The 23,324-nt window shown below is 36.9% G+C and overlaps 2 protein-coding genes across 7 annotated transcripts in view; both read right to left on the reverse strand.

The window, feature by feature from the left end:
• Nucleotides 1–1,630: 1,630 nt before the first annotated feature.
• On the reverse strand, nucleotides 1,631–13,506 carry LYVE1 (lymphatic vessel endothelial hyaluronan receptor 1). Its single transcript, XM_058026123.1, has 7 exons — nucleotides 12,402–13,506; nucleotides 10,442–10,800; nucleotides 6,966–7,125; nucleotides 6,720–6,859; nucleotides 4,169–4,468; nucleotides 3,329–3,407; nucleotides 1,631–2,626 (listed from the first exon to the last, which is right to left on the reverse strand). The coding sequence occupies exons 2-7, from the start codon at nucleotides 10,521–10,523 to the stop codon at nucleotides 2,440–2,442; spliced, it is 948 nt and encodes a 315-aa protein (XP_057882106.1). The 5' UTR covers nucleotides 10,524–10,800; nucleotides 12,402–13,506; the 3' UTR covers nucleotides 1,631–2,439.
• Nucleotides 13,507–13,600: 94 nt separating this feature from the next.
• Nucleotides 13,601–23,324, reverse strand: part of IRAG1 (inositol 1,4,5-triphosphate receptor associated 1) — a 71,863-nt gene continuing 62,139 nt past the window's right edge. For 5 of the 6 annotated variants that reach the window (XM_058026118.1, XM_058026122.1, XM_058026117.1 and 2 more), the window contains 6 exons: nucleotides 22,935–22,984; nucleotides 21,308–21,415; nucleotides 20,062–20,129; nucleotides 18,627–18,746; nucleotides 17,879–18,010; nucleotides 13,601–16,913 (listed from right to left, as the gene is read on the reverse strand). In XM_058026118.1, the coding sequence (XP_057882101.1) occupies nucleotides 16,673–16,913; nucleotides 17,879–18,010; nucleotides 18,627–18,746; nucleotides 20,062–20,129; nucleotides 21,308–21,415; nucleotides 22,935–22,984 (719 nt within the window). In that variant the 3' untranslated portion in view covers nucleotides 13,601–16,672. The remainder of the gene's footprint in view (nucleotides 16,914–17,878; nucleotides 18,011–18,626; nucleotides 18,747–20,061; nucleotides 20,130–21,307; nucleotides 21,416–22,934; nucleotides 22,985–23,324) is intronic. The other variant, XM_058026121.1, reaches the window with a different exon arrangement.

Here is a 23,324-nt window from a genome sequence, read left to right on the forward strand (position 1 = left end):
TTTGCCTAAGGTCAGCAGACATCTGCAGCCTCAGTGTGGGAATCTGAGTGGTGTTACCACCAAGTGACAAGAACAGACTGTGCTCTCCTGCTCAGTGGGATGAGTTATTAGTCCATGGTGCTTGAGCAGCTCTGGCACATCAAGGAGCTTCAGAACTGTTGAGAAGGTCTCATTAAAAAAAAAAAAAAAAAAAAAAAAAAAAAAAAAAAAAAAAAACACAACACTTGAGAAAAATCAGAAACATAATGAAGAATTTCTCTTAAGTTTCTGCTACCTCTAGTTAAGGGTTTGGTGTTTGACACTCTTGGTCTAGATACTTGAATAAATGTTTCCTGTTTGCCTTGTAGTAGGTGCATCCCTTGCAATTCCATTGAACAATGAGCAGGAATGTTTTCTACTTTCCAATGTGACTGAGTTGTGCTAACTACATAGAGACAATATCAAATAGAGAACTTGTTGATTAGTACTTAGATCTGCCTTAATTCTATACAGAACAATGTAACAGCTCCTTTAGCCCTTGTGGTGTTGGCATAAATTGTGTAGTGAAATGGAAAGGCAGATCAAACCATGTGCATTGGTCAGGTAGCAGTAGCAAGGTCAGGATGAATGCTGAGTTTTTAAGGTGCATGATAAAATAAGACACTTAAAGATTAAGACAATATCTTATTAAAACAGAATACATGTTTTTTAGCAAGTAAACACTTCAGGGAAAAAAATTGCCCTTATTTAGCTCTAGAACAGAAGCAACATTGTAATTATCTCTTGGCTGTAGAGAAAAGAATAGAGAAACAGGTAATTTCTAATCTCTAAAACATGGAAAAGAGAGGCAGAAGGAAGATTTTTAAAATTTCCCAAACTACCTGGAATCCACTACGTTTGCCTGTGCCCTCAGGCCCATTTGCTACTCTGCACCTTCATGACTGGTGGCTGTGGCTCCTCCTGATGGCCTTACTTGTGCTGGCTACTCCTCACAGAGCACTTCATTCAGGACACAAGGTGTTACTGTGATGTTTGGCCAAGAGGGGAGTTACTTAACTGGCTGGGAAAGCTGTTTCTAGTGCTGTCCTCTGTTGCACATTTTTCTGCTAAAATTCTGCTGATGGACATCTGAAATGAGCAGTTTTTAGAGCTGCACTGAATCACTTGGAGCCATAAAATATTTCTGAACTATCAAAAAAAAAGGCAAAAAGAGAAAACAAAAAACAACCCAGGGAATCTCTTAAGTATTTATAATGTAAGTATAATGCTAGAAATACACTGTAAGTCATTACTAGTGGAATGTATAAACACTGGAAATTTTAAAATTTATGTAAATAAAAATATCCAAGTTCATAACCCATATCCTACACTGTTGAAAACACAATATATGTGACCAGTTCTATTGCTAGTTTGCTATTTTAAAAATTATTAACAACTAAGGACTATGTTTCTCAAGCTGCCTGATGAAAGAAGAAAACTTCCTTTGGCATAACAACTTCCTTCAAACATAAAGATAAGTTATCTAAATTATTTATTCAGGAAAATATTTGATAAACTGCTAATGTTGTTATAACAACTAATTATTTCTGTAACATTATGGTTATATCAATTCTTTTTACCATGAGACAGTTTTCATGAGACTAAATTGTCCAGACAAACATATCCACCATAGTTTATTTTTTAGGGAGTATTGTAGACATCCCATGTCACCTGAGGCCTTTATTATGAAAGCCACACATAAATACACAAAAAAGATCTCCAGTATAAGTCTTGTTCAAGGATTTTTTGTCTCCCTCTGTCAAATATCTCATTTAGAAGAATGATAATGGTTTCAATAAATAAAACAGTAACTTATGGTACAATGGAGGCTTCTAAGTTATTCATTGCTGTGTGAATATACACATACACACATCAGCATCTTTGTACCCTTCTTTGGGCATTTGAATGACAGTGGATTAATCCTTTGAGTTTTTACTCCCTTGTAAACAGAACTGTTTCTTCTGTTTGTAAACAGACTTTTTTTTAAAGCAGCATGCAACTACTGAATGGAAATAAGCTAATCTACACGAGGAAGAACTACAGTGCCAGTTTTTATTTTAGGCATTAAGCTAGCAGACATCCTCCAGCCAGACATAAAAACCTTTTTGGTATATATTGATCTAAATTCCATGCAAATAGTTAATGTAGTGCATGTGGTTAATAGCATATTCCTAATTGCTTCTTTATTAAAGATGAAAAATGAGCTGTAATATGAATTTGTAGAATTTATTTCAAGTAAATAGGATACCATGTTCTTCTGCAAGAATATTTGTCGCCAAAGATGTAATCATTAAAAAAACAAGGTTTCATATGTTAAAGATGGAGAAAATATGAGTATTTACAATCACTTATGTTTAAAAGCACTGCCAAGTTCTGTGTGCTTTATTTTATACTTCCATCAAGAACTGTACATTCTTTCCTTTAAACTTCTGCTTCTAGACACTTTACTGTGGCCTCAGGCTTAGTTTTACACTCTTCTACCTTATTTCCATTATTCTGTGTTTCCTTCTCAGGTGTTTGGTCATTGGATTTTGTCTCTTTGAGAGTGGTAGTTACAACTGTTTCTTTTTGCTGCTTCTTGTTTATAAATGGTAAGGTTTTCTTGTACCTTTAAAAAGAAAAAAAGATAGTAAAGCAGAAATATTGGGATAGTTTGGTAGTATCACTTAAACAGCTAGAATTAAATTACCATACTCAAGCAGAAGTCTCTCAGAGGATAGTGGCATGCTAGATCATTGTACTTTTTCCAGCAGTGTGCTTTCTAAAGAAATATTTTGGTATTTTTTTTAAAAACAGACAAGGCATATTCAGGATTTGTGGTACACAATGATAAAGCTGTCTGGGCTAGGGTGTGAGAACTGCACACTTTTTAGTAACATTTAATAATGCACTGTGTTAAAGGTCTTTAAGTTTGACAAATGAGTTCAACAATTATTTTTTTTCTGAGCAAAATCATAGTGCAATAATAAAAACTTTCACCTTGAGTGTGACATAAAAAAAAAGAGAAGGACAAAACTGGTTTATGTGTGAACTGATGCACATTTCAGTGTTGCTATTTTAACACATTTGGAAATATTTCACACTAGGCATGATTGACCAATTAAAAGCAGGCAATATTTTTTGTGTTCCTTTTTTATAGCAACAACAAACTTATCTGCATAAAAACAGGGTTTAAGATTTTTAAAATTTGTGCAGCACTATTATGTTATCATGACTACTTCTCTGTTCTTTAGTATATATTTTAAATATTCAGTGATTGCACTCTAGGAGTTAATTCACTCCAAAAGAGGAAAAAAAAAAGGCAACTTACTTTTTGATATAACAGACTGCTAGAACAACAGAGATAATGAAGAAGATGATTGCCAGTACAAGAAGTGCAGTGGGGATACCTGGAGATAAAAGTGATACAAGCACAGATTTTTTATTTATGTACTTAAAGCTGATGTCCTGAAGGCTTAAGAACAAAAATCTGGATTCTTCTAAAACCAGCCTCATATAACAGTACATACACATGAACTGAAGAATAGAATATTAGGAAGATCAAAAGCTGAGTTACTCCTGCTCATTTCTTTCAGGATAGCCTAAAACTGGTGTTTAGGACATCCCTGACAGATATTTCTCTAATCTGCTCATTGGAGAGTTTTTACAACCTGTTTGGAGAACACATTCTTGTTATTAACTATCCTTACAGTTAGCATGCCTTTCCTCATGTTTGGTCTGTTTCTCCACTGCTGGCATTAGGATTGCTTACTCACCTTGTATCTCAAGAACAATTAGCCTTCAAACTTTCTTGGCTTCTTTTGGTTTTAAAGACCCTGCTGGTGAGTTTTCCATTACACTGACAGTGTTTGCCAAGATTTTTTCTGTATTTTTTTTACCTCAAATCACATTAACCAGAAAGAACTTACACAATTTCACATTAAAATTTATCATAAAGTATAAAATCAGATCTTAGTTTTTCTTAAAAATGATTTTTAAATCCTCTGCCCTATAAGCCTTGCTCTGCAAAACCAAAACAATCCTATTCTGCTTCTAGGTTCAGCTATATCAAAATGGATGGTGGAGCAGCAATAAAAATAGCTGTGAACAGTTTGTCTACTGACTTCTACATAAATAGCTCTTTTCATTAAATATCTACCACATCCTTTACCTCCAAAAACAACAGCATCATTCTTAAAGGCCAGGTGAGGAGTGAGCTTGGGAGAGTCAGTGGAGAAGGGCTCCTCTGGCACTGGTGTGGTGGTGGGCGCCTCTGTTGGTGAGAGCGTTTCAGTCACGCACACCACACGGAATCTCTTTCTCAGGAATTGTCCTGCCTCAGTCACAGCCTCAGCAGACACTGCTGTGGTGTTCTCAGTCAAATCAGAGGCTGAAGATGCAGTTACATCACTTGATGCAGTTGATGAAGGAGGTGTAGTTGGGTCTGGTTGACAGGAATTAATCCGGACATCTGCAGCAGGGAAAAGAAATCCATAAAACTTGTGTTAGATGCCAGTTTTGTACTTACAGCACACACATTTATTGAAATTGTTCCTGAGTCTTTCCCTTCTGGAAATTTTTATTTTTTTGTTCACAAAAGCTTTACCCAAACCAGGCAAATATATCCTATTTCAAGTATGTGGCTATAAGCTAGATTTTACAGCTTTTATCATTACTCACATAGTTACACACTCCTTTGAGCAACCATGGTACTCATTTTATGTTTCCAAACCAATGACTATATCCCTCATGAAAACTACTCAGAGTAATACTGCACTTAAAACCCAACAGTATAACTTCCCACAGAGCAGGGAGCAACTTAACTGCAGATCCAATATGCAAAAATATTTCAATTATGTCATATATATGTTCAAAATATATGCATGTACTGTTGATACCTGGAAAATTAATTTGATTTCCTGTAAAAAAATGTAGCCCATAAAAGTTCCAAATAAATCAGGCACCAATGTGAGATAATAAAAAGATTTGATTGTAAGTGGGGAGGAGAAAAAGATTTGATTGTAAGTGGGGAGGAGAAGATGGGAAGTAAAAAATTTCAGGTTTGAAGAAAAATAAGTAATTTCCAGAAATTAAATAAATTAATAGAAGTGGATGTTGTCTATATAAAAATGTAGGTGCAAGTGAAGTTTTATATGGAATTGGAAGAGCTAAGCTCTGAATCAGGCTCCTGTCAAAATGAGAAAATTCTACTTTGCTAGTGAAATTCTGTATTATGTAAAGCTATAAAAATTTCACTGAAGTAACAACCAGGTTAACATAAATAACAGGGAAAAGATGTATGTGCGGTTTTCCAAGTGAATCCCCATGGGGAGCCTGATGACGCAGTCACCTTTACAGAATGAAATGCCAAAGGGCAGGGCCTTGACGCTTTTTCCACTATGGTTTTTCAAGAGTTTTTGGCAAGTTTTTTGGAACAAGAAAATTGACAAAATGAGCTGCTGACAAATATTTTGGAATGCAAAGAAATGCCTAGAACAGGCAAAAGTTTGGAAATTAAGATAAAGGACTGCAGAATGGGAAATATACATTAAATGGTTTTCTAACCATTGAGCAAGCTTAACTTTCTTCACACACTCTTACAGCATATATGTATTTATTTTCTTTTAATTAAAGCAAAACAAAGCAAATAATTTGGAGTTACTTGCTGCCCCTGTAGCATTACCCAGTCTACCCAACAAACACTTTCAGTGCAGAATAACACATTTCATGCAGTGAATCACCATGTGGCAGAGGCCTTCTCTCTACACCTTTATCCTCAGTCTCTTTGGAGCCTCCACTCTTCACAGGATCACAGGTCTTTACATTTTTGCATTTCCATCTTTCTCCTGCTTTCCAACCCTTGTTCACACAGTGTTCCTGAAAACTTTCAGGATTTTTTGCATATCCTCTTGCTCTTGTTATCTAAAACTCACTGGCAAATCTAGGAACTGATTATAAATAATGAAATGATGCTTTATTCGGGTAATTATTGGAATATTTGTTATGTAATAACCATAGATATGAGACACGTAGGAACATAATATCTCTAGTTACTTATTTTTAGTTAATACCACAGAAGCCATTAGGAAACAATATTGATATCTTGTGCTGAGATCTAACTTATTTCAAGTTCTACTGTTGGACTTCAGTCTGTAAATAGCCAGTGAGGGGAAGGGCAGGTCTTTTCACACCTAGGGTGATGCAAATTAAAAAGAGCGGTTGGATTTTACCAATTAGGAATCTAATTAATTTTATGGTCTCTTGGCAGATCTGGCTTATAATTTAATTTGGCTTAATGGATAGACCTCCCTTTATAAAAAAAGTTCCAATTTTCCTGAAGTATCCCACTCTAGCCTTTTTGCAAGAGTAGACACGCCACACACAGATACCCTAGGTAAAGATTCAATCATGCTCTTTTAAATTATAATGCCAAATAATCAAAACACATTAAAAGCATTGTGTCAACATTATATAATGGTAAACACAACTCTTCCTCAAGAGCTTTAATGGCAGCACCACATTATTAATTGGGATTAACTGAATTCACCTTTTGCATTTCTTGGAAGTTTCTGAGCTAAGAACAGCTTGACAATATTTAAGACTGGGGGAAAGGGTCAACAAATTATAGGAAATTACTCACTTCTATGATTTTTTTCATGCAGATTTAAAAAATCTAATATAACCCAAAACACACAGACAATGCAGTTGTTATGCTTACATACCTGAGGAATTGAAGCAGTAGAGATGAAATTTTGTATCCTTGCTAGCTTGCCATTTTACTATTCCAGTTTTTCCCTGACCACATTTCTGGTTGGATGTTATCCGAGGAATAACAGCAAATCCATCTTTCACCCATCCATAGCTGCAACAAAAAGGACCAGTGCTTTTAGTGTGAGGTTTGTCACCAGCCTCAGCTGGGTGTGAAGGTGCTCACTAAAGGTAGTGGGCCACTAGCTGATGGCACATACTTGCATGTTTCAAAGCCATGTTTCAAAGCCTCTTCCACTTGTATTTTACTGGCCAGCTCTAGGTTGAATTGATTACATCCATGACTTGCTTCTGAGAAATTCGCTTTCTGATCAAGATAAATTCCTATACCCTTGATCCTGCAAGGTGAATTAATGGAACCTGTAATTAAGCCATAAAATAGTCAAGGTTAGTATTTGAATAATTGAGGATCAACTGAATTGAACATGTTTTAAAGTTTCTAGCTTGAGGATAACAGAAAACTAATTTCTAGCATAAAAGATCTTTTAAAAATAGAATGTATTTTTTAAACATAGTAGTCTGGGATTTCAAATGGTTTGACTGTCATTAGACTAGATGCAGCCCTTTTTCTTTCTTTTCTTTTTAAAAATAAATTAAAGCTAGCTGTTGCACCAAGGCATTCATACTGTTATTACACCCTTGTTATTGAGATAGTAAGGTATATAACAGAAAAGGAGATACACATTTTCTCATGGAATTAATATACCAATAAGAAAATAAAAAATATTTGATAATTTCTGATATTCCTTATTCCTTCTAAACTCTATTTTCTTCTAAACTCTATTTCCTATTCTAAACTCTTTTTTCTTCTTTTCCTAGCTTTGCATGATGCTTCCATCCCCCAGCCACTGTCAAGTGTTCCATTTACTGTGTTTGGCAGGGAGCAGGAAAAGAGGAGATAGGTGAATTTAACACTTTTCCAGGCAGTTCATGCAGCTTTTTAAATAGCCACAGCTGTCACACTCTTTGTGACACCTGCACCAGCAAGTGCATAGCTCCGGTTACACCAGCTCTTCTTTCTCATCTGTGTTAAGGGCATAGGACATAATTCAGGATTTGGCACAAATAAGGAAAAAGAGTATTACTATTTTGCCTCCATATTTTACTGAGAGCATTTACTGGGAAAAAAATATTATTTTGGAGTTTCATACAGTAATTGCCCTGTGAAATGAAACATTTCAGCATTTCATTGCAGACATGTCAGATAACCACAGGTGATACTTCCTTGCTTAATATGTTTGTCAGACTGTACTCACTAGTTGTGTACATTAATGTGTATTTCATAAAATCTGTGCTTCAGAATACAGAGAGTCCATGAACTCTCAAGGCAGGATGAAGTGATGCCTCCATACTCACCCCATGACTTCTTAACAAGACAAATTAAACCGAATTTTGTGAATGAAAACATAGAACTGGCAGCTAAGCTACTCTTGTGATGAGAAGGGGATAAAGGTGACTAAGCTTGTATGGAGTGCTAAGAAAGCAGAAAGGCTTTAAGCTCCTGCTCCCTCTGGATGTGGGAAATGGCTGGAAATGGCTTTTGGAAAATGATGCCTCTGCTGTCCTTATATTTAGTTTAAATATTAGGAAGAGCAATCTTTGAATCAGGTGGCTTTTTCTCAGCAGAGAGGGAAAGACACTGATGCCTTGGGGAGTCCTCTCAGACAAACTGTGGCTGCATCCAGCCCTGAGCTGAACATAAGTCACATTGCAGGGGGATGCAGAGAAGCCCTGGTGCTCCATGAAGGTGTGTGTGCTGTTAGCAAGGACTTCAAGTCTACCCTTTTCAGTCTATTATTTTCCTGTCTTCAGATTTGAGCCAACACAACTTGTAAAAAATGTAACGTTGAGAAAGAAAGCTTCTCAATGACCAACTTCACAAATTTCAAATAAAGCTGAGCAGCTGACTGAAAGGAATTTATGGAAATCTTAGAAAATTACCTAGATACTTGTGAACTGCTACACTCATTGGTCATCCAATTACAGGACAAATATTGTCACATGTGTATTGCAGGATAGATACACAGCATAATACAGAAATTCAGTGCCAGAAACTTAGGTTGCAAATTGCAAGAAAAGTGACTCTAGGTTGTGTCTTAAAATTTGCTAGGCCTTTTAAAACAAAACAGCGATTTATTGATACATTTTGTAAAAGATATTAATTTCCCACTGTGAGGAAGGAATCCAAAAAGAGAACAGTAACCTCTTCAAGTCTCTACATAGCTCATTAAATCACCTCTGAACTCTGTTCTGAAGATGACTGAGTTATACAGGAGGCAGACTAATCCTTTAGAAGTATATTATCTTTTTTGGTCCATGAGCTGCACATAGCTGTACTTTAAGCTCTGCTCTATTTAGGTAACAGAGTACTGGTACATTCTGCTCTGTATTTTGGTCTTGGGTTAATAATTTGGTTTACTGAAATAAGTGAGAAGACCTAGACAGAAGAACATCACAGCAAGACAAAGTTACCATAGAACAGGAAGAAAATTGTTCAGCTTTTGTAAGCTGTGGATGTTGGCCTTGATGTGCATTAGTTCCCTTTTCAGTTTTTTTTTTGGAGGGGAGCTGTTGTTTTTCTCTTTGCCTTGTGTCTAACCTTCACTCTGATTTATTAGAGTTCCCTTTGGCTGCTGGTGTCAAGGAGCAGCAAGCATGAGGCTGCTCCACAAGGAAGGGGACCATGAGTACAGGGTGACAGGCACAGTCCCACAGCATCTCAGCAGCACCACAGTGGGGATGGTGGCAGGTTTCACTGCCACTCAGAGAGTCAGACACCCAGAAAGTCCCTTTGGGAGCAGCAGGAGATGGCTCTACACATGCCTGAAAGTCTGTCCTGGAGACAAGGTTACCTACAGCCTAAATCCAGAGTGCATGTGTGAAGACCAGACAACAAATCACTACAGAAGGGGATAGGACATGCCACAAAACAGCTCCAAGACACAGCTGGAGATCAGCCCTGAGCTCAGCTGGAGCTCTTGGAGCCATGAGGGTGCATGAGAAGGTGTCCCAAGGAAGGGCACTTCCTCAAGCTCTCCCTTTCCATGGTGGAAGTTGTACAGTGTTGGTTTTGCTGGAGGACACTACTGTTGTTAGGTACTCCAATCCTGTGGAATTTCAACAGGACTTGAGTATCTAATTCATTCAGTCCAGAAGTCTTTCAGTAGGTGAGAAAAATCAATTGTCTGCAATAACTGTATATGATCTTTAACACAAATAGAACAAATATTAAATCCTTAAAAAACAGCAAAGCATCTGGAGGCTTCTGGTATGCATTGAGCATCTGCAGATATCCCAGCAGCTACTGCAGTAAGGATGGATTCTGTCAAGTTAATAATGGAATTTGAAAGAGAACTGGTGTCATGTTTTGCTCTGGTATTTAAAATGATACAAAATGAAGTTACATTTCAATGGATCTGAGCTTAATCCTAAATGCCATACCAGATCTTTGAAATAAGCAGTTTTGTAGCATTTAGATTCAAAGGCTTCAGCATTTTCAACAATTGAATTAGATCAACAGTGAAAGTTTCCCTATATGCCAGTTTTTGTTGCACTGTATTCTCAAAACCCTGTGGTTTTCTCTGCCAGAAACACATTTACACACGCTCCTTCTCCACATTTTTTTGGTAAATCCAGCTACTTTTTTCAAGACTTTAAAAAGTGGAACTTTACATACCTGTTACAAAGTAATTTTGAGCCAGGAATGTCATAATCCAGATGAAAGACACTGCTGAGGTAACTCCAAGATAATTTGCCATTGCCAGCAGCTTGGAAAACTCAGAAAAGTAGGAAATTCAAGGTAGTTTGTCTCCTGTGCTGAGGAAAGTTAAGGTATTGGATGCTGTCAGATGATATGACTTCTGGAAAGCAACTCCAGCTGTCAGTGCAGTGCTTCATAGAAAGAATGGCAGAGGCAGCGTGGTGGCTGTCCCAGTGCAGGGCGAGGTCACGGAGCGGAAATCCCTCATCACCCTTTCCACCAGCTTTCATGTGGGATTGCTGGAAAATGTCACTGCTGCTGATTCACAAGCACAGCTGAGGAAGGGAGATAAGGCTGTTACACTGCTAAGTCAGTAAACACTTCGAAAGAAGGTTTTCTTTTGCTGTTTTTCCCTGGTTTACTGATGAACAGATCATTATTCTGTTTGTCTATTCATCTGGTAAATAAAACAAATCTTCTATCGTAACACAATATGCCACACAAGATTTTTTTTTTTTTATTGGAACTGGAAGGGCATCCATTCCCCATTGTCCTATTTGCCTTGATGGAGTTTTACTTTTTTTTTTCTTACAGTTCCAATGCAAAAGTAGTTCCCATAACAAATCTCTATTTTTTTAGAGATTTGCAGATACACTACTGTAAATGGGATTCCTTGAGACCATAGGTACAGAGGTTGCAGCCACTTCAAATCACGGCTGCCTTCTGTGACATTCCAACAAAGAGTGATTCCCTTGGATTGATTCAAAACACAGATGGTCCTCACAGCTATAATTTTAAAAGTTTCAAGAAGTCTTAGCAGATATTTTTTTTCCGAGGTTCCAATAAACAAAAAGCAGGAATTGAGTTCAAGGGATGGGCTAATTCCTTTAGTGTCAGTCATGTCTGCTGTATCTACGTTATTCCTGACAGCTGTTTGTCTAACCTGCTCTCAAAGATTTCCAGTGACACATTCCTAACATTTCCTCTAATGCTCTTGTTCAGTGCCTTGCTGTTCTTTACAGTTCAAAGGTGTTCCCTACACTAACTTGACTTAGCTATTCTCTGGTACAAGCCTATCACTTATTTCCTGCTGGCAATGGACATGGAAGATACTTTACTCCCTTATGTTTTGCAACTATTTTATGTTTCTAAAGAGTTATGCCTCTGCTCCCAGTTTTCTTTCAGCTGAGAAACCCCTGCTGCCTCACTCCCTTGCTCCATGCGATACCTTGCCAATGTCAAGACTAATTAATAAATTGCTTTATATCTGCTTTACAGTTCAAAATGGTGTCAGTCTTTTATTTTTGCAACAGTCTGATTTTCTTACATCATGTTCAACTTGTGATTCAGCAAACTTTCAGATGTCCACTGTCTCCAGGTTGTTTTCAGAGTCCTATAAACACAAGTGTAACAGTGTAAAGCTACCTCTTTAAACTGTGGTTTGCATTTAGAAAGTCCCCAGTCAATATATGGGATATTAACTTTTAATGGGGCACAGGCACATCTCCTGCAGCAGCATGTAACAGGGTTATTAGATGGTGCTCTGTAAGACAGACAGGGCCTGAAGAGAATGCTGGGGTCAGTGAGATCATGTCTCCATTAGCAAGGATGAAATGAAAATTGGGTTGTGTTTGGGCTGTGGTTTGGAACTGAATTTGGTAAAACTCAGTGAGATCTTTAGACAAAGTTCTAGCTCCAATTTCTGTTTCCCTCCCTTATTGTGCTGTACTCACCTGCTTCTATAAAGCCATGGCCGAGTCAGATACTGTAATCAGACTTAGCTCCTGCTTGAAGAAGGCTGTAAGAGGATTCACTGGCATTTACAAGGTAGAAGCAGAAAAAAATTATGAGTTATTCTGTAGGTCTCAAGGACTACATACTGTGGTTGTAAAATACTGAGAACATTAAATGAAATATTTCCATTGAAAAAACTTACCTTGATCTGCTAAGTATTTCCTACCATGAAAACTAATAAATAGCTGGGTTTCTGACATTTTAAAATTGCATGCTACTTGTCCTGCCAGATCGCAACATTTTGTACCGTGGCAAAGTTCCTTTAGTCAAACTCTTGATGTTTAGTAGGATTTTTAGCTGTAAAAATGAGATAAACACCTTTCAACACCAAACAATACAAGCTCCTTCACAAGGTCTTCCAGATTAGGAGAGGGAGAACAGAATTTTAGAATGACAAAGCAAGACTGAAATAACTTTGGTTTTTGTGTGTTTCTTCCTTTTTATAGTTCAGCTGCTCCAAAACTGCCTGGAAGATCACTTATCTGGACTGTAACAGTACAAAAGGTCTTTAACCTTTTGGTGTGTCTTCTTCATAATCAGTGTGGTAAAAAAAAAAAAAGCAGACTTATGCTGAATGATTAATTAGTCTTTGACCTAAATACTTATTGTAACCTATATGAAAAATTCCTGACCTTTTACATCAGCATGTTTTAAAACGCTGATGAGGATTGCTAAACAGAAAACTTTTGATAAGGCAGAACACATGTAACTGTTCTCTACAATAATTTCAAAAGGAACCTTGAAATCTGAACAACAGTAGAGGAAACAAAAAAATTGTTCATGTAGAAAATTCAAATATCAGGGTCTGTCCATGGAAACAGTAATTCTTTTCCAGGTTGTTGATGTCCCAGAGTTTGTCCCTGGGGGGACCATCAGAGATTCAGAACTTTAGGATTGACTCCTACCCACTATCAGGCAAGTCTGCTCCCCACTAGACGTCCCAGACCTCCCAAGTCCACAAAGCAAATAAAGACTCCTGACCTTACACCCAGAATCCTTGGGTTACAATTTCCCTTGTGGCTCCCATGTTCAGCCTCCTCTGGGACACGTGGCCTCCCTCCAAAGCAGGAGTTAAACTCTCCCCAGGATATTTCAGCTTCCTCTCTCAGCTGCTTTCTAGGGCATGGCAGGGATGAGGATGATCCTGCTTCCAAACACTTTCTCCATTGACACAGGAGCTCGTTCTCCTCTTCTGTACCATTTTCCTGAAGAACTGGAAGACTAAGAGCAAGATCCTCCAAACATGTAACAGTGTAGACAAGGCAGGACTTATTTCATGAGGACACGGCCATCAATATGCAGACAGAGCACCCCAAATCTTTAAGGTAAAAACACTGAGGACTTTGAAACCATAATTTTATTTCAAAACTCAAGTATGTGATACTATACAGTACAATACCAGCACACTTGTGCAAAATCTTACAATATTACAAATTTAAATATGATACACAAAAATAGTGCCCTTTTGAAATTCCTTTTGCTAGAAACATTTGTGCTGTGCAGGAGAAACCATAAATGTGTCTTGTTAAAGCATAAAAATAAATATTGCACCTCAAGAAAACTATTTCAGTGTTAATAGCATAAATAATAGGTCTGTTTCTTGTTATCTGATGTGATCTTTGAACATGGAAGAGGTTGTTTGGCTTTTTTTTCCAGATAAAGCAAACTAATATCCAACAGATAAAATTATAGTTAGAATAGTTTTTGAGTTTAATCTAGTTTCCTATTAAACAAAAGGTGTTTAATCAAATAACTGAAAAATATAAGCATAGCTATTTAGCGTGCCGTTAGTCATTGTGGTTTGTTATTTTTAGCAGACAGTTTGCTCAAAGTAGTTATAAAAAGAACTTTTTTTTTAAGTAAACTTTATCTTCATTTTTTCACCCCCATTAAAACCTCTTGCCTCTTTCAGTTCATTTGTGGCTAAATTATACTTACCTCAGACATGCAAGTAGTTCAGCTCAAATCAGTACAACTACTTATGGGAATTGTCCCTTTGCACTGATTCCACAAAAAGCCAGTGGGCTGAATTTTAAGAGTGGATGGAGACTTCATTCACCCACTGACCAAAAAGACCTTTTCACACACTTAACACTAAGCAATTAGAGAGTTCTGTTGATATCAACAACTTTCCATGTGTATTTAAAATAAGTTGTTGGATTCACAACAGTGCAGATGTAAATAAAAACAAATTAATTCAATTACAGGCACTGTTAATTAATTTTCTTCAGGGCAGCCCAACATTTCCACAATCACATAAATATGTGCCATAATTTTTGGCATAGAAAAATCTAAATATTTAGGAGAAATTACTTTCAATTTTATTGTCTTATTAAGATAGCAATGTTATTTGTAAAGAATCTTAAGTTAAAGAAGTTGATTTTAGTACAGTATTCAAGAAACAACTGAAAAGTTTCTTCAAATACTAAAAGTACATGAAAGGTCACAGTAGTTCTTCATAGTCAGAAATTCTAACTAAACCAGATTCCAAGTAATTTGCAAGAAACCTTCTCCTTATTCTTTACCAATTGCAATTTTAGACCAAATCACACTTTCCCTTTATCCTTTTTGAACTTCCTTAAGCACACTATTCCTCAATATATATACTTTAAAATTAAAAAAATAAAAAACCCCAACCTTCTAATTGCTTATAGCCTCCCTTCCCCACCCCCTAAAAATGTGGTAGTGGTCTGCTTTTTTTTTTTTAATTTTTTTTCTTTTCCCATATAAATATCTTCTAAGAAACACATGGCCAACAAAAATTCACCAGCAGGATATTTGTCATTAGTGCCAGGTACGTGAACTACATTTCTGACTGAGTTAGAAACCTATTTTCTTTGACAGTTAGCTTAAAGTTCAGTGTTCCCACCAAAAGAAGACAGGACAATATTGACTGTATCAGAACTGAAATTACAGTACTTCATAACACTCTTATCCTTCTGATGGGAAACAGACCCATTTCTCAACCAGAAAATGCCAGGAGGATGCAGGACAGGAGTGCAATCGAGGGTCACACTGGATTTGCCATTGTGGCCAATGGAGCTATGGAGAGACAAACATGGTTCACCTTCCCTCAGAAGTGGTGCTCAGCAGGTACAAATGACACACCTCCACTGACACACATTTTGGTCCCAGCCCTAAGTGCTGGGTTTTGTACAGGTAATGCCTTCACCCTTTTCAAATTACTTGTCTGAAAAATTCAAGCTTTCATATTCTTGTGTAAGAACTCACAACTCCCAAGTAGGAAGAACTGGCAAAAAATCTGGGCAAAAGATGAGCTCAGCTTTGGAAGTGTATCAGATCAGTTTTGGTCTTGGCATCAGATTCTGAAAATGAACTACTGAAAACATGCAGTGAGCTCTCCTAAGGCCTCACTGCCACCATGGCCTGATTCATGCAGGCACAGGTTGGGTTCTGGCTGCTCTCAGAGCTCTGCTCCTGCTGCAGATCTCAAAGAATGCCTATTCCAGTGTTAGCAGGAGGGCAGAGTCCACTTGCTGTGGTCACCTCTGTACAGAGGTTTGAAGATATTTGTTTTCATTTTCAATCAAGAATTGAAGATTGCTTCCTATGTCCAAGACTGTTGTGTTTTGGGCTTGGGTAGCACATGGACCCTTCCAGGCAGCTACCACTTTTGGCTGTAACCAGTACTGACACTGAGTGGCATACATTCATTTTTGGAAACTTTTATATAGTAGAAGTTTCCAGACTTATTGGATGATATCAGCTGTGCCACCTATTTCACCTAGACCCCATTTTAGGTTCTGTTGAGTATCTCATTTAAAAAAAAGTGGTAGTCCCATTCTTAAAACATATCATAAAAAACATTTATGCATGTACTTAGCATTCCATTTAAATAATCATATAGATAATTCCTCATATAAAATGACTTTAGCAGCAAGGCATTTGGTCTTAGAATTTAATTATATTCTTCCAAGGAAGTGCTTCTATTTCTGCCCAATAGTCATGAATAAGGAAATGAATTAGCCTCTTAAAACCCAAAGGACTAAATGCAATTAGTACTTCAACAATCAACAGTAAATTCAGGAAATGAAAAGTAAAGCATTAACTGCAAATGTGGGTTTTATGATGGTCTTCAAAATGTCAATGTCCTGTGCAAATCATTCTTTTAAATGTCTTGCAGGTTGCTGATTACTGCCACAACCTTACCATGATTCAACACTACTTTATTTCTACGAGTCCTTGACAATAAGAGGAAAGACAGGATTATTGATCAGATTGGCATCTTAGCAAGGAATGCTCACCATGGATCCCAAACCTGGTGGTGTGGAGTAACTCACTTGCCTAAGGGATCAGTGGAGCAGCCACAGGGATGACTAAGCACTACCTTTAAACACGGTGCTCTACTACCCAAACTCGCTCAGGGACCACAAGGGCGCGACTGTCCCTCTGTTATTCCGCGCGTTGGGGCTGTCGGAATCCTGAGCTCCACCAGGAATACTGCTGGGCCGCAGAGCAGCTGGCCTTCCCTTCAGTTGCCTCTGACTTTTCATCACAGGAGTTGTAGGAGTGGTAGATTCCCAACACCACAGCAAAAATGACTATTGCAGCCACCACAAGCCACACCACGTTCCAGTGTTTGCACAGTTTGGGGTACAGGATATATAAATAATTAATGATGACTTCAAGTCTGCTGTAAAATGAAAAGAAAATTATTATATATTAATCAAATACAATATTTTCATCTTGAGCTTTTCAGTTTGGAAGATGCCATAGGTGGCACCATCTTTTTTCCTTAGACAAACACCTTGTCAAAGAAGAATCAACCTGTAGAGTTCTTTTATGGAGAGCTGTACACTCAGATATTTCAACTCCAACTATTCCATATGAGTAATGCTTGTGAGACAGCTGGCGATTGTAAACTTGACTCCTATTTCTCCCACCTGTCAGCTGGCAAATCTCAGAGCTTGGTATCATGCAAAATTCTGCACTGTTCATACCTTGATCAACTAAATTAAACATTGGAATATGTGGTAAACATTTCTTTCCAAGAGTGTCATGACTAATGAGATGGTTGCTCTCTGAAGGCGGCTGAAATCTCAAACCAACAGATGTTTATAGCTATAATGGTTATGGAATGGAAAGGAATTCTTCTGGATTAGGCAAGGATCCCTGCCTTAACCTGGGATTGGACATATTACTGACTTTGGCCAGCATTCAATGCCTCTGTAATGTACAGAGAGAGAGCACTGGGTGCAGATGGATGCAGTGTCTCTCCAGTGACAGGAATGACACCCAGCACCAGTTTGTGCTCCTGAATTACAAACTTTATAAGGCAGTGCATATTCACACAGGGATACATTTTGGCATCTAAGGAACTTCTATGGACCATTCTTTTACCTCAAATCAGAACCAAACCCCAGCAAGATGAAGCATCATGATGTAAACATACAGCTTTAACTGAAATATCAAAATCAAAAGTTTTGTGTTTGGCAACTATCTTGTGTTAGAATATTACTTTCTGTGGAAATACTGTTATTTTAATATGCTTCCCCAGGAGGAAAACATGGCAAAAGGACAGGATAAAACACTTGCTTGGGTACCGCAAGTAGAAAAAAGTGGCCTGTCTTGTACGGACATATTACACTACTGTCTCACCTGCTTTTCAGATTTTTTATCTCATCTTCATTTTCACTTTCTTCATGTTCCTCATGACTTTCTTTGGGTGTCTCTTCCTCTTCTTCCTTCAGTTCCTGAAGTTCTTTGGCCTTCTTCAAGGCTTCCTGATATCTTTAGCATATAAAACATTTCTTTCTTAGCATAGGATGTATAAGCATGATCTGATCTAATGAAAAATTAGCTTTATGTTTTGTTACATGCAATAAAACACAAGTAGAAGTGTTGCAGCACCTGAATAAGAGTAAAAATTAGCTGAAGGCCATGAGTAAGGCACACAGACAGCCACCCTTCCTGAACAGAGGATTATATTGGAGCTGATACCAAATTTATCACTTTGAACAAAAAAGAAGTTGTTCTCCACAGAGAACAATTTCTGTCTATTGTAAAGGAGCCAGTAAACATTTCTCTATGGCTCTAGATCATTTTGAATATCCTCTAGATACTTCTTTTTTCCTGGAGAATAAATGCAATTCAGTGCTAAAGTCAGATGGCATGCTGGATTCTGCAGGAGAGGATCAAAATTTGTCTCACTCTTCACATAATGCAAAATTCTGTGCTTGACATTCAGAAACAGATTCCAAAGTTTTAAACTGCCCCAAAACATGCTCTGTGAAATATTTTGTGAGACCAACAACATAACTACTGTTTTTAAAATTAAATTTTAAATACACATGTCCTCATCTGGTAGCACATTTTTACAGGTTTAGTTCACAACAGGTATTCCCACCCCTTGTTATATGCTTCCTCTTCTATCTTGGCTTTAGTTTCAGGACTGATCTCTTCCAACCCACTCTGTGTCAGCACAGGAGTTGAGGTTTCACAGTCAGGTTCTCCATTTGACTTCCCACTGCCAAGACAAAAGAAGCAGACAGATAGAAAATAACATCAGGGAAATGTGTTGTATTTGGAGTATGCTGCAATTTTGTGAGTCATGATTTGTCTTTTTTAATGTACATTGGAGAAATGTCTCTCAAAAGAAAAAAATGGAACACAAGAAAAATATTTGTTTCAGGATGTTGTGATTTAAGAACAGTAATTATTATGTTTCTAAGGTAAGAAAACTATCATTTTTATTCTTCTTTAAAAAAGAAAAGAACCTTTCTTACCTGGCTCATCCATGACATTTACTTGCTATTCATGAAAACATTTCCCTCAACTTTCTAAAACTCATCTTAGAAATTGTAACCTGCCACATAAGAGGAACATAACAGAAGTAATGTCAAATACCAATTCAACAAAACATTGTTTTTGTTTGCCTTTTATGTATTCTCTTGTGCTGACTTTCCAGAACTTTTCTCAAGTAAATTTTGGAGCATTTAGCCTGAAGATAAGTTGGTTTATATTGCTGTCTTCCTGCAGTGCTCTCCTGTCATTTATTTTATCTGGGACAGAAAGATTAAGTGATTGAGATATGGCAGATCTATCAAAATCAAGGTTTAATGATCTCAACAATGGATCCCATTTCAACTTCTGGAATCTCACCCTTTTCACAGGCCTTGTTTTCCTGGCACTAAAATAGTTCCATCTGATAGACACAATCTGTGGGCAATGGATTTTCTCTCAAGTCATATTAACAATAAACATTATTTTCACTTGGACTTTAAACAAACCATGAGTACAAGCTGGAAGTGCTTAAACACACAAAACTGTGCTGGTCTGGGTAATTCTACACTACTAGACCAGCTGGCCCATGCACACACACTTAGGCTCAAACTTGAATTTAAAGTTCTGACTCTGTTACTTAGTAACATGATTTGTTTTCCTAGGTATGAAATATTGATAAGGTTTTTTGGTAGTTGTATTTTCTCACAAATTCTGTGCAGTTTCAAAAGTGGTCTAGATCTTGAAGAGTTCTTTTGAATAGTAGCAGCCAGTGCTGTGGTTTCCCATTTTTGTTTTCTTAGTTGTTGCATACTTACATTCTTAGTGAAGCACAAGGTAAAACAAGGACATAGGATAAATTTTGTCCTGCCTCAGCACTAATCTAAAATACATGAACTTCAATATTTTGTAGTCATGTACACGTTGAAAGCTTTTAATTTGCATGTTTAAAGCATTCTAATGAGTAGTAGGAATATCACAGTATTTCAAAATATGATTCTTTAAATTATCATTTAGTATTATCATTTAATAGTTACTGAGATGACCTAGACAAAACTCACTTTTCTAGAAGTGCTGGCAGAGCAGGAGTAGATGTTAGGCTGCTCCTTCCATTACTGGGTGATTCAGACTGTAAGTAAAGCATAGCAATAAATGTTACATTCATCAATTAGTTAACATTCATGACTAAATAATTTAATACCAATTAAAATTTATTAATTAATTTCAAATGAGTGTTCAATGAAATAACAAAGGCAGTGTGCTGCTCAGGTTTCTTTCCCATATTCATAAGCACAGTATCTTTAATGTGGTGCTCCCACATTGCTCCAATTAACCAGAGCAAACAATGGACTTGCACACTAAGAATTTTCTCTGACATTTCCTTCTACCCTGTTTATTTTTCCCCAGAAAATGTTCTCCTTCATATATTGATCACTGAACAGTAAAATTATTCTCTTGCTCCTCTCCTATTATCCTAAGAAGATGCATTTATTACTGAGTTTTTAATGGGAAATTTTAAATAAAAATAATTCATAATAAACCACGGCAAAAAAACAATTGACTTGGAGTACATAATAAATAAATTGCACAAACAGATGCTTTTCTTACAAGTAAAATAGACAAATAGATTTAGCTTCTCAGCAAAACCCTCATTTAAATAACGCTATATTTTAACAGAAAACTCCATAACTTTAATTGTCCCATCTTAGCTCATCTCTGAACAGTGAGTATATCTTGCAGGTTTTCTCCAAAGCATTTGTATGGATTTATTATGCTCAGATTAGAGTTTCATTTAATTTATTAAAGTTTAACAAAATAAAATTCAATATAGAGGCTGATGGCTCCAGTGATCCCAGATCATCACAGAACCTCTAAATTGCTACCACATACATTTCTGTACATTAATTACATTTATTGCTGTTCAGTGGATTTTTGGCAATGAAGAACAGCAGTCCAGCTGTGATCTGTGGCTTCTGGTTGAAATTTCTCTTCTACAGTGTACAGCTATTTTCATTATTTCTTTCCTGTGTGTTACTTCAGATTAAAAGGCAAATTTCCTCACCAATACCCAGTGCCTGTGGATCAGCAGCCTGCCCTATCCAGCTCTTCCCAAAGGGAATCATTCATGGAGGTAGATTGCAATATCCCCTTACACAATAGGAATTACCTCTGTCCACCCCCTTCAGGATGGAGTCAAAACAAGTTAAATTAATGAAAAAGCTTTCATTCTACAGTAACTATGGCTTACCCCTATGCAAAAATAGTTTAGACAAAAACTGGTAACTTTAAAATGTGGGTTTTACTTACCAGGGATGGCATAGAAGGTATAGGTGAAGCTGTTGGTGACTGACCAGGAATGTTCAAGGAGTTAAATTTAGGAACAACAGCAACACTGACTCTCCTTCGAGGCATATTCTGGGAGAAACAACAATTATTTTTTCTACCATACAACAAGACAGAATGAAGAACAATTCTGTGGGTTAATTAGTGGGGCAAAAATGTAGGTCAGTGTCTCCTTTGGGAAAAGGAGAGTTGGGAGCAAAAGTAAAATAAAAGGTCATGGGTTTTCCCAGAAATTCATCTTGTACTGCCTGGTATGGCAAGTGCTTAATGTGAAATGAGATATGACACAGAGATGCTGATGCTTTTCCCTCCATACTAAAAGCCCAGTTTAAATCACACAACAGAAATGTTCTGAGTTTATATTGTCAGCTCTTATCATAGGCCTTTATCTTTGATAAGCAGATGCATAATGATACTGGGGAAAGTGCCAGTGTCACAATGACTGGAAATGTTGAAGTCACACATGAAACTCTTATCTTGCTGTGTACCTATTATGATATACTGTACCCAGTATGATATATTAATTACATGTAAACATATTAATTATAATTTGCTGAAACAAAAACATTCATTCCTTCCACAGAAGACCATCATGCAACACTGCTTATATTTCCCAAAGACCATAAAAATTCTCTTATGCCAAACACATGCTAATTGCATGCTATATTCTAGTTCAAGTACAGATTATGAAACTTTTTGCTGTCATTTGGTAAGTAGCCAAATTATTAATCCTATAAAATCTATGTAAAATCTATGCTTCCAGCTAAGTAAAAACATCAAAACACTTATAATATCTAACAGGTTTGTTTTAGTGCATATCCAAACACTTCTAAGATTCTGCTCTTTAGACAACTTTACAGGAAAGAAGTGAACACAGCTTTAGTGAACACTCCACGATTCTGGTTCTAGACAAAACCAACCATATCCATTAATTAATGACAGTTTTATTTAATGTACTCCTGAAAAAATACTTTGGGAAGCCTGCAGCCATGGTAGGAAGTCCATTATAGTGTTTGGCTTCTTTTTTGTCTCCTCTCTATTATTTGGACTCATCCCTGTTAAATTTATTCTTTTTTTCGAGACCTCTGCTTCAACCTATGGAGTTCTCATTCTGAAATCCCATCTTGCCCTCTGCATGCTCTGTGTTGTAATTCTTTATACCCAACACTCAGAGGTGGCAGGAACAAACTAAACCTAAAGAACCAATCAAATAAAAATATGAAAATAAACAGTAGAGTGAGTATAATGCACCTGGTCACCAAATTTCATGATGTTCATACTGGGACTCATGCCTTCCAAATCACTGGTTGTTTTAGCAAGCTTTGTGATAGAGTTGATCTCCAACACTTGGAAGTTTTGCAGAAATAAAACACTAGAGTTTCACATCAGGCACTACCATTATTGCACAAAGCCATACTAAGTCGTGTATCCAAAACTGCAAAGCACATGCAATAAATTGCATAAACAATATTGAGAATTTACCAGCACTGTTTGACCACAGCCTAAAGAACTGAGAATAGACAAAGAACTGAGTATAGACAAAGAAATTTCACTTCATAAAATGTTAGTTTTCTTTATATTGCAGAAATACCTTTCCAACAGTGAGAGACATGGATCTAGATGAACGAGGAACCCCATCTTCTGCACAGAAACAAAGATAAAGAACAGTCTTAGACTATGTGAGTATCTCTAAACAATATTAATAGAGCCCTTGCTTATATTTCAAACTCAGAGTATATTTAAACAGGGTCTGTAAGTGACCATGTATTTATTGTCATACAGTATTGTCATACAGCTTCTCAATTGTCTTGTCTTCTCAACTACACATGCACAAGAAATTTGAAATAATTGCAAAGAACCAAATCAGTACTACTTTCACTGAATCAGGCAAAAATCCCACTATTGGCCTCCATGTACGAGTAATTGCAAAGGAAAATCCTCACGTTTTAGTTTCCAGCAAAGGAAAGAAGAAGTTGTAAAA

This window comes from Melospiza georgiana, chromosome 6 (genome assembly GCF_028018845.1).
Source record: "Melospiza georgiana isolate bMelGeo1 chromosome 6, bMelGeo1.pri, whole genome shotgun sequence".
NCBI lineage: Eukaryota > Metazoa > Chordata > Aves > Passeriformes > Passerellidae > Melospiza > Melospiza georgiana.

What these genes read in the sequence shown, in the direction of transcription:
- LYVE1 (XM_058026123.1), bottom strand. Translation starts at nt 10,523, where the DNA reads ATGGCAAATTATCTTGGAGTTACCTCAGCAGTGTCTTTCATCTGGATT. An exon ending in TCAAAATTACTTTGTAACAG is followed by an intron (nt 7,126 to 10,441) that starts GTATGTAAAGTT and finishes GCTTAATTACAG; the next exon opens with GTTCCATTAATTCACCTTGC. An exon ending in CTACTGCTTCAATTCCTCAG is followed by an intron (nt 4,469 to 6,719) that starts GTATGTAAGCAT and finishes TCCCTGCTGCAG; the next exon opens with ATGTCCGGATTAATTCCTGT.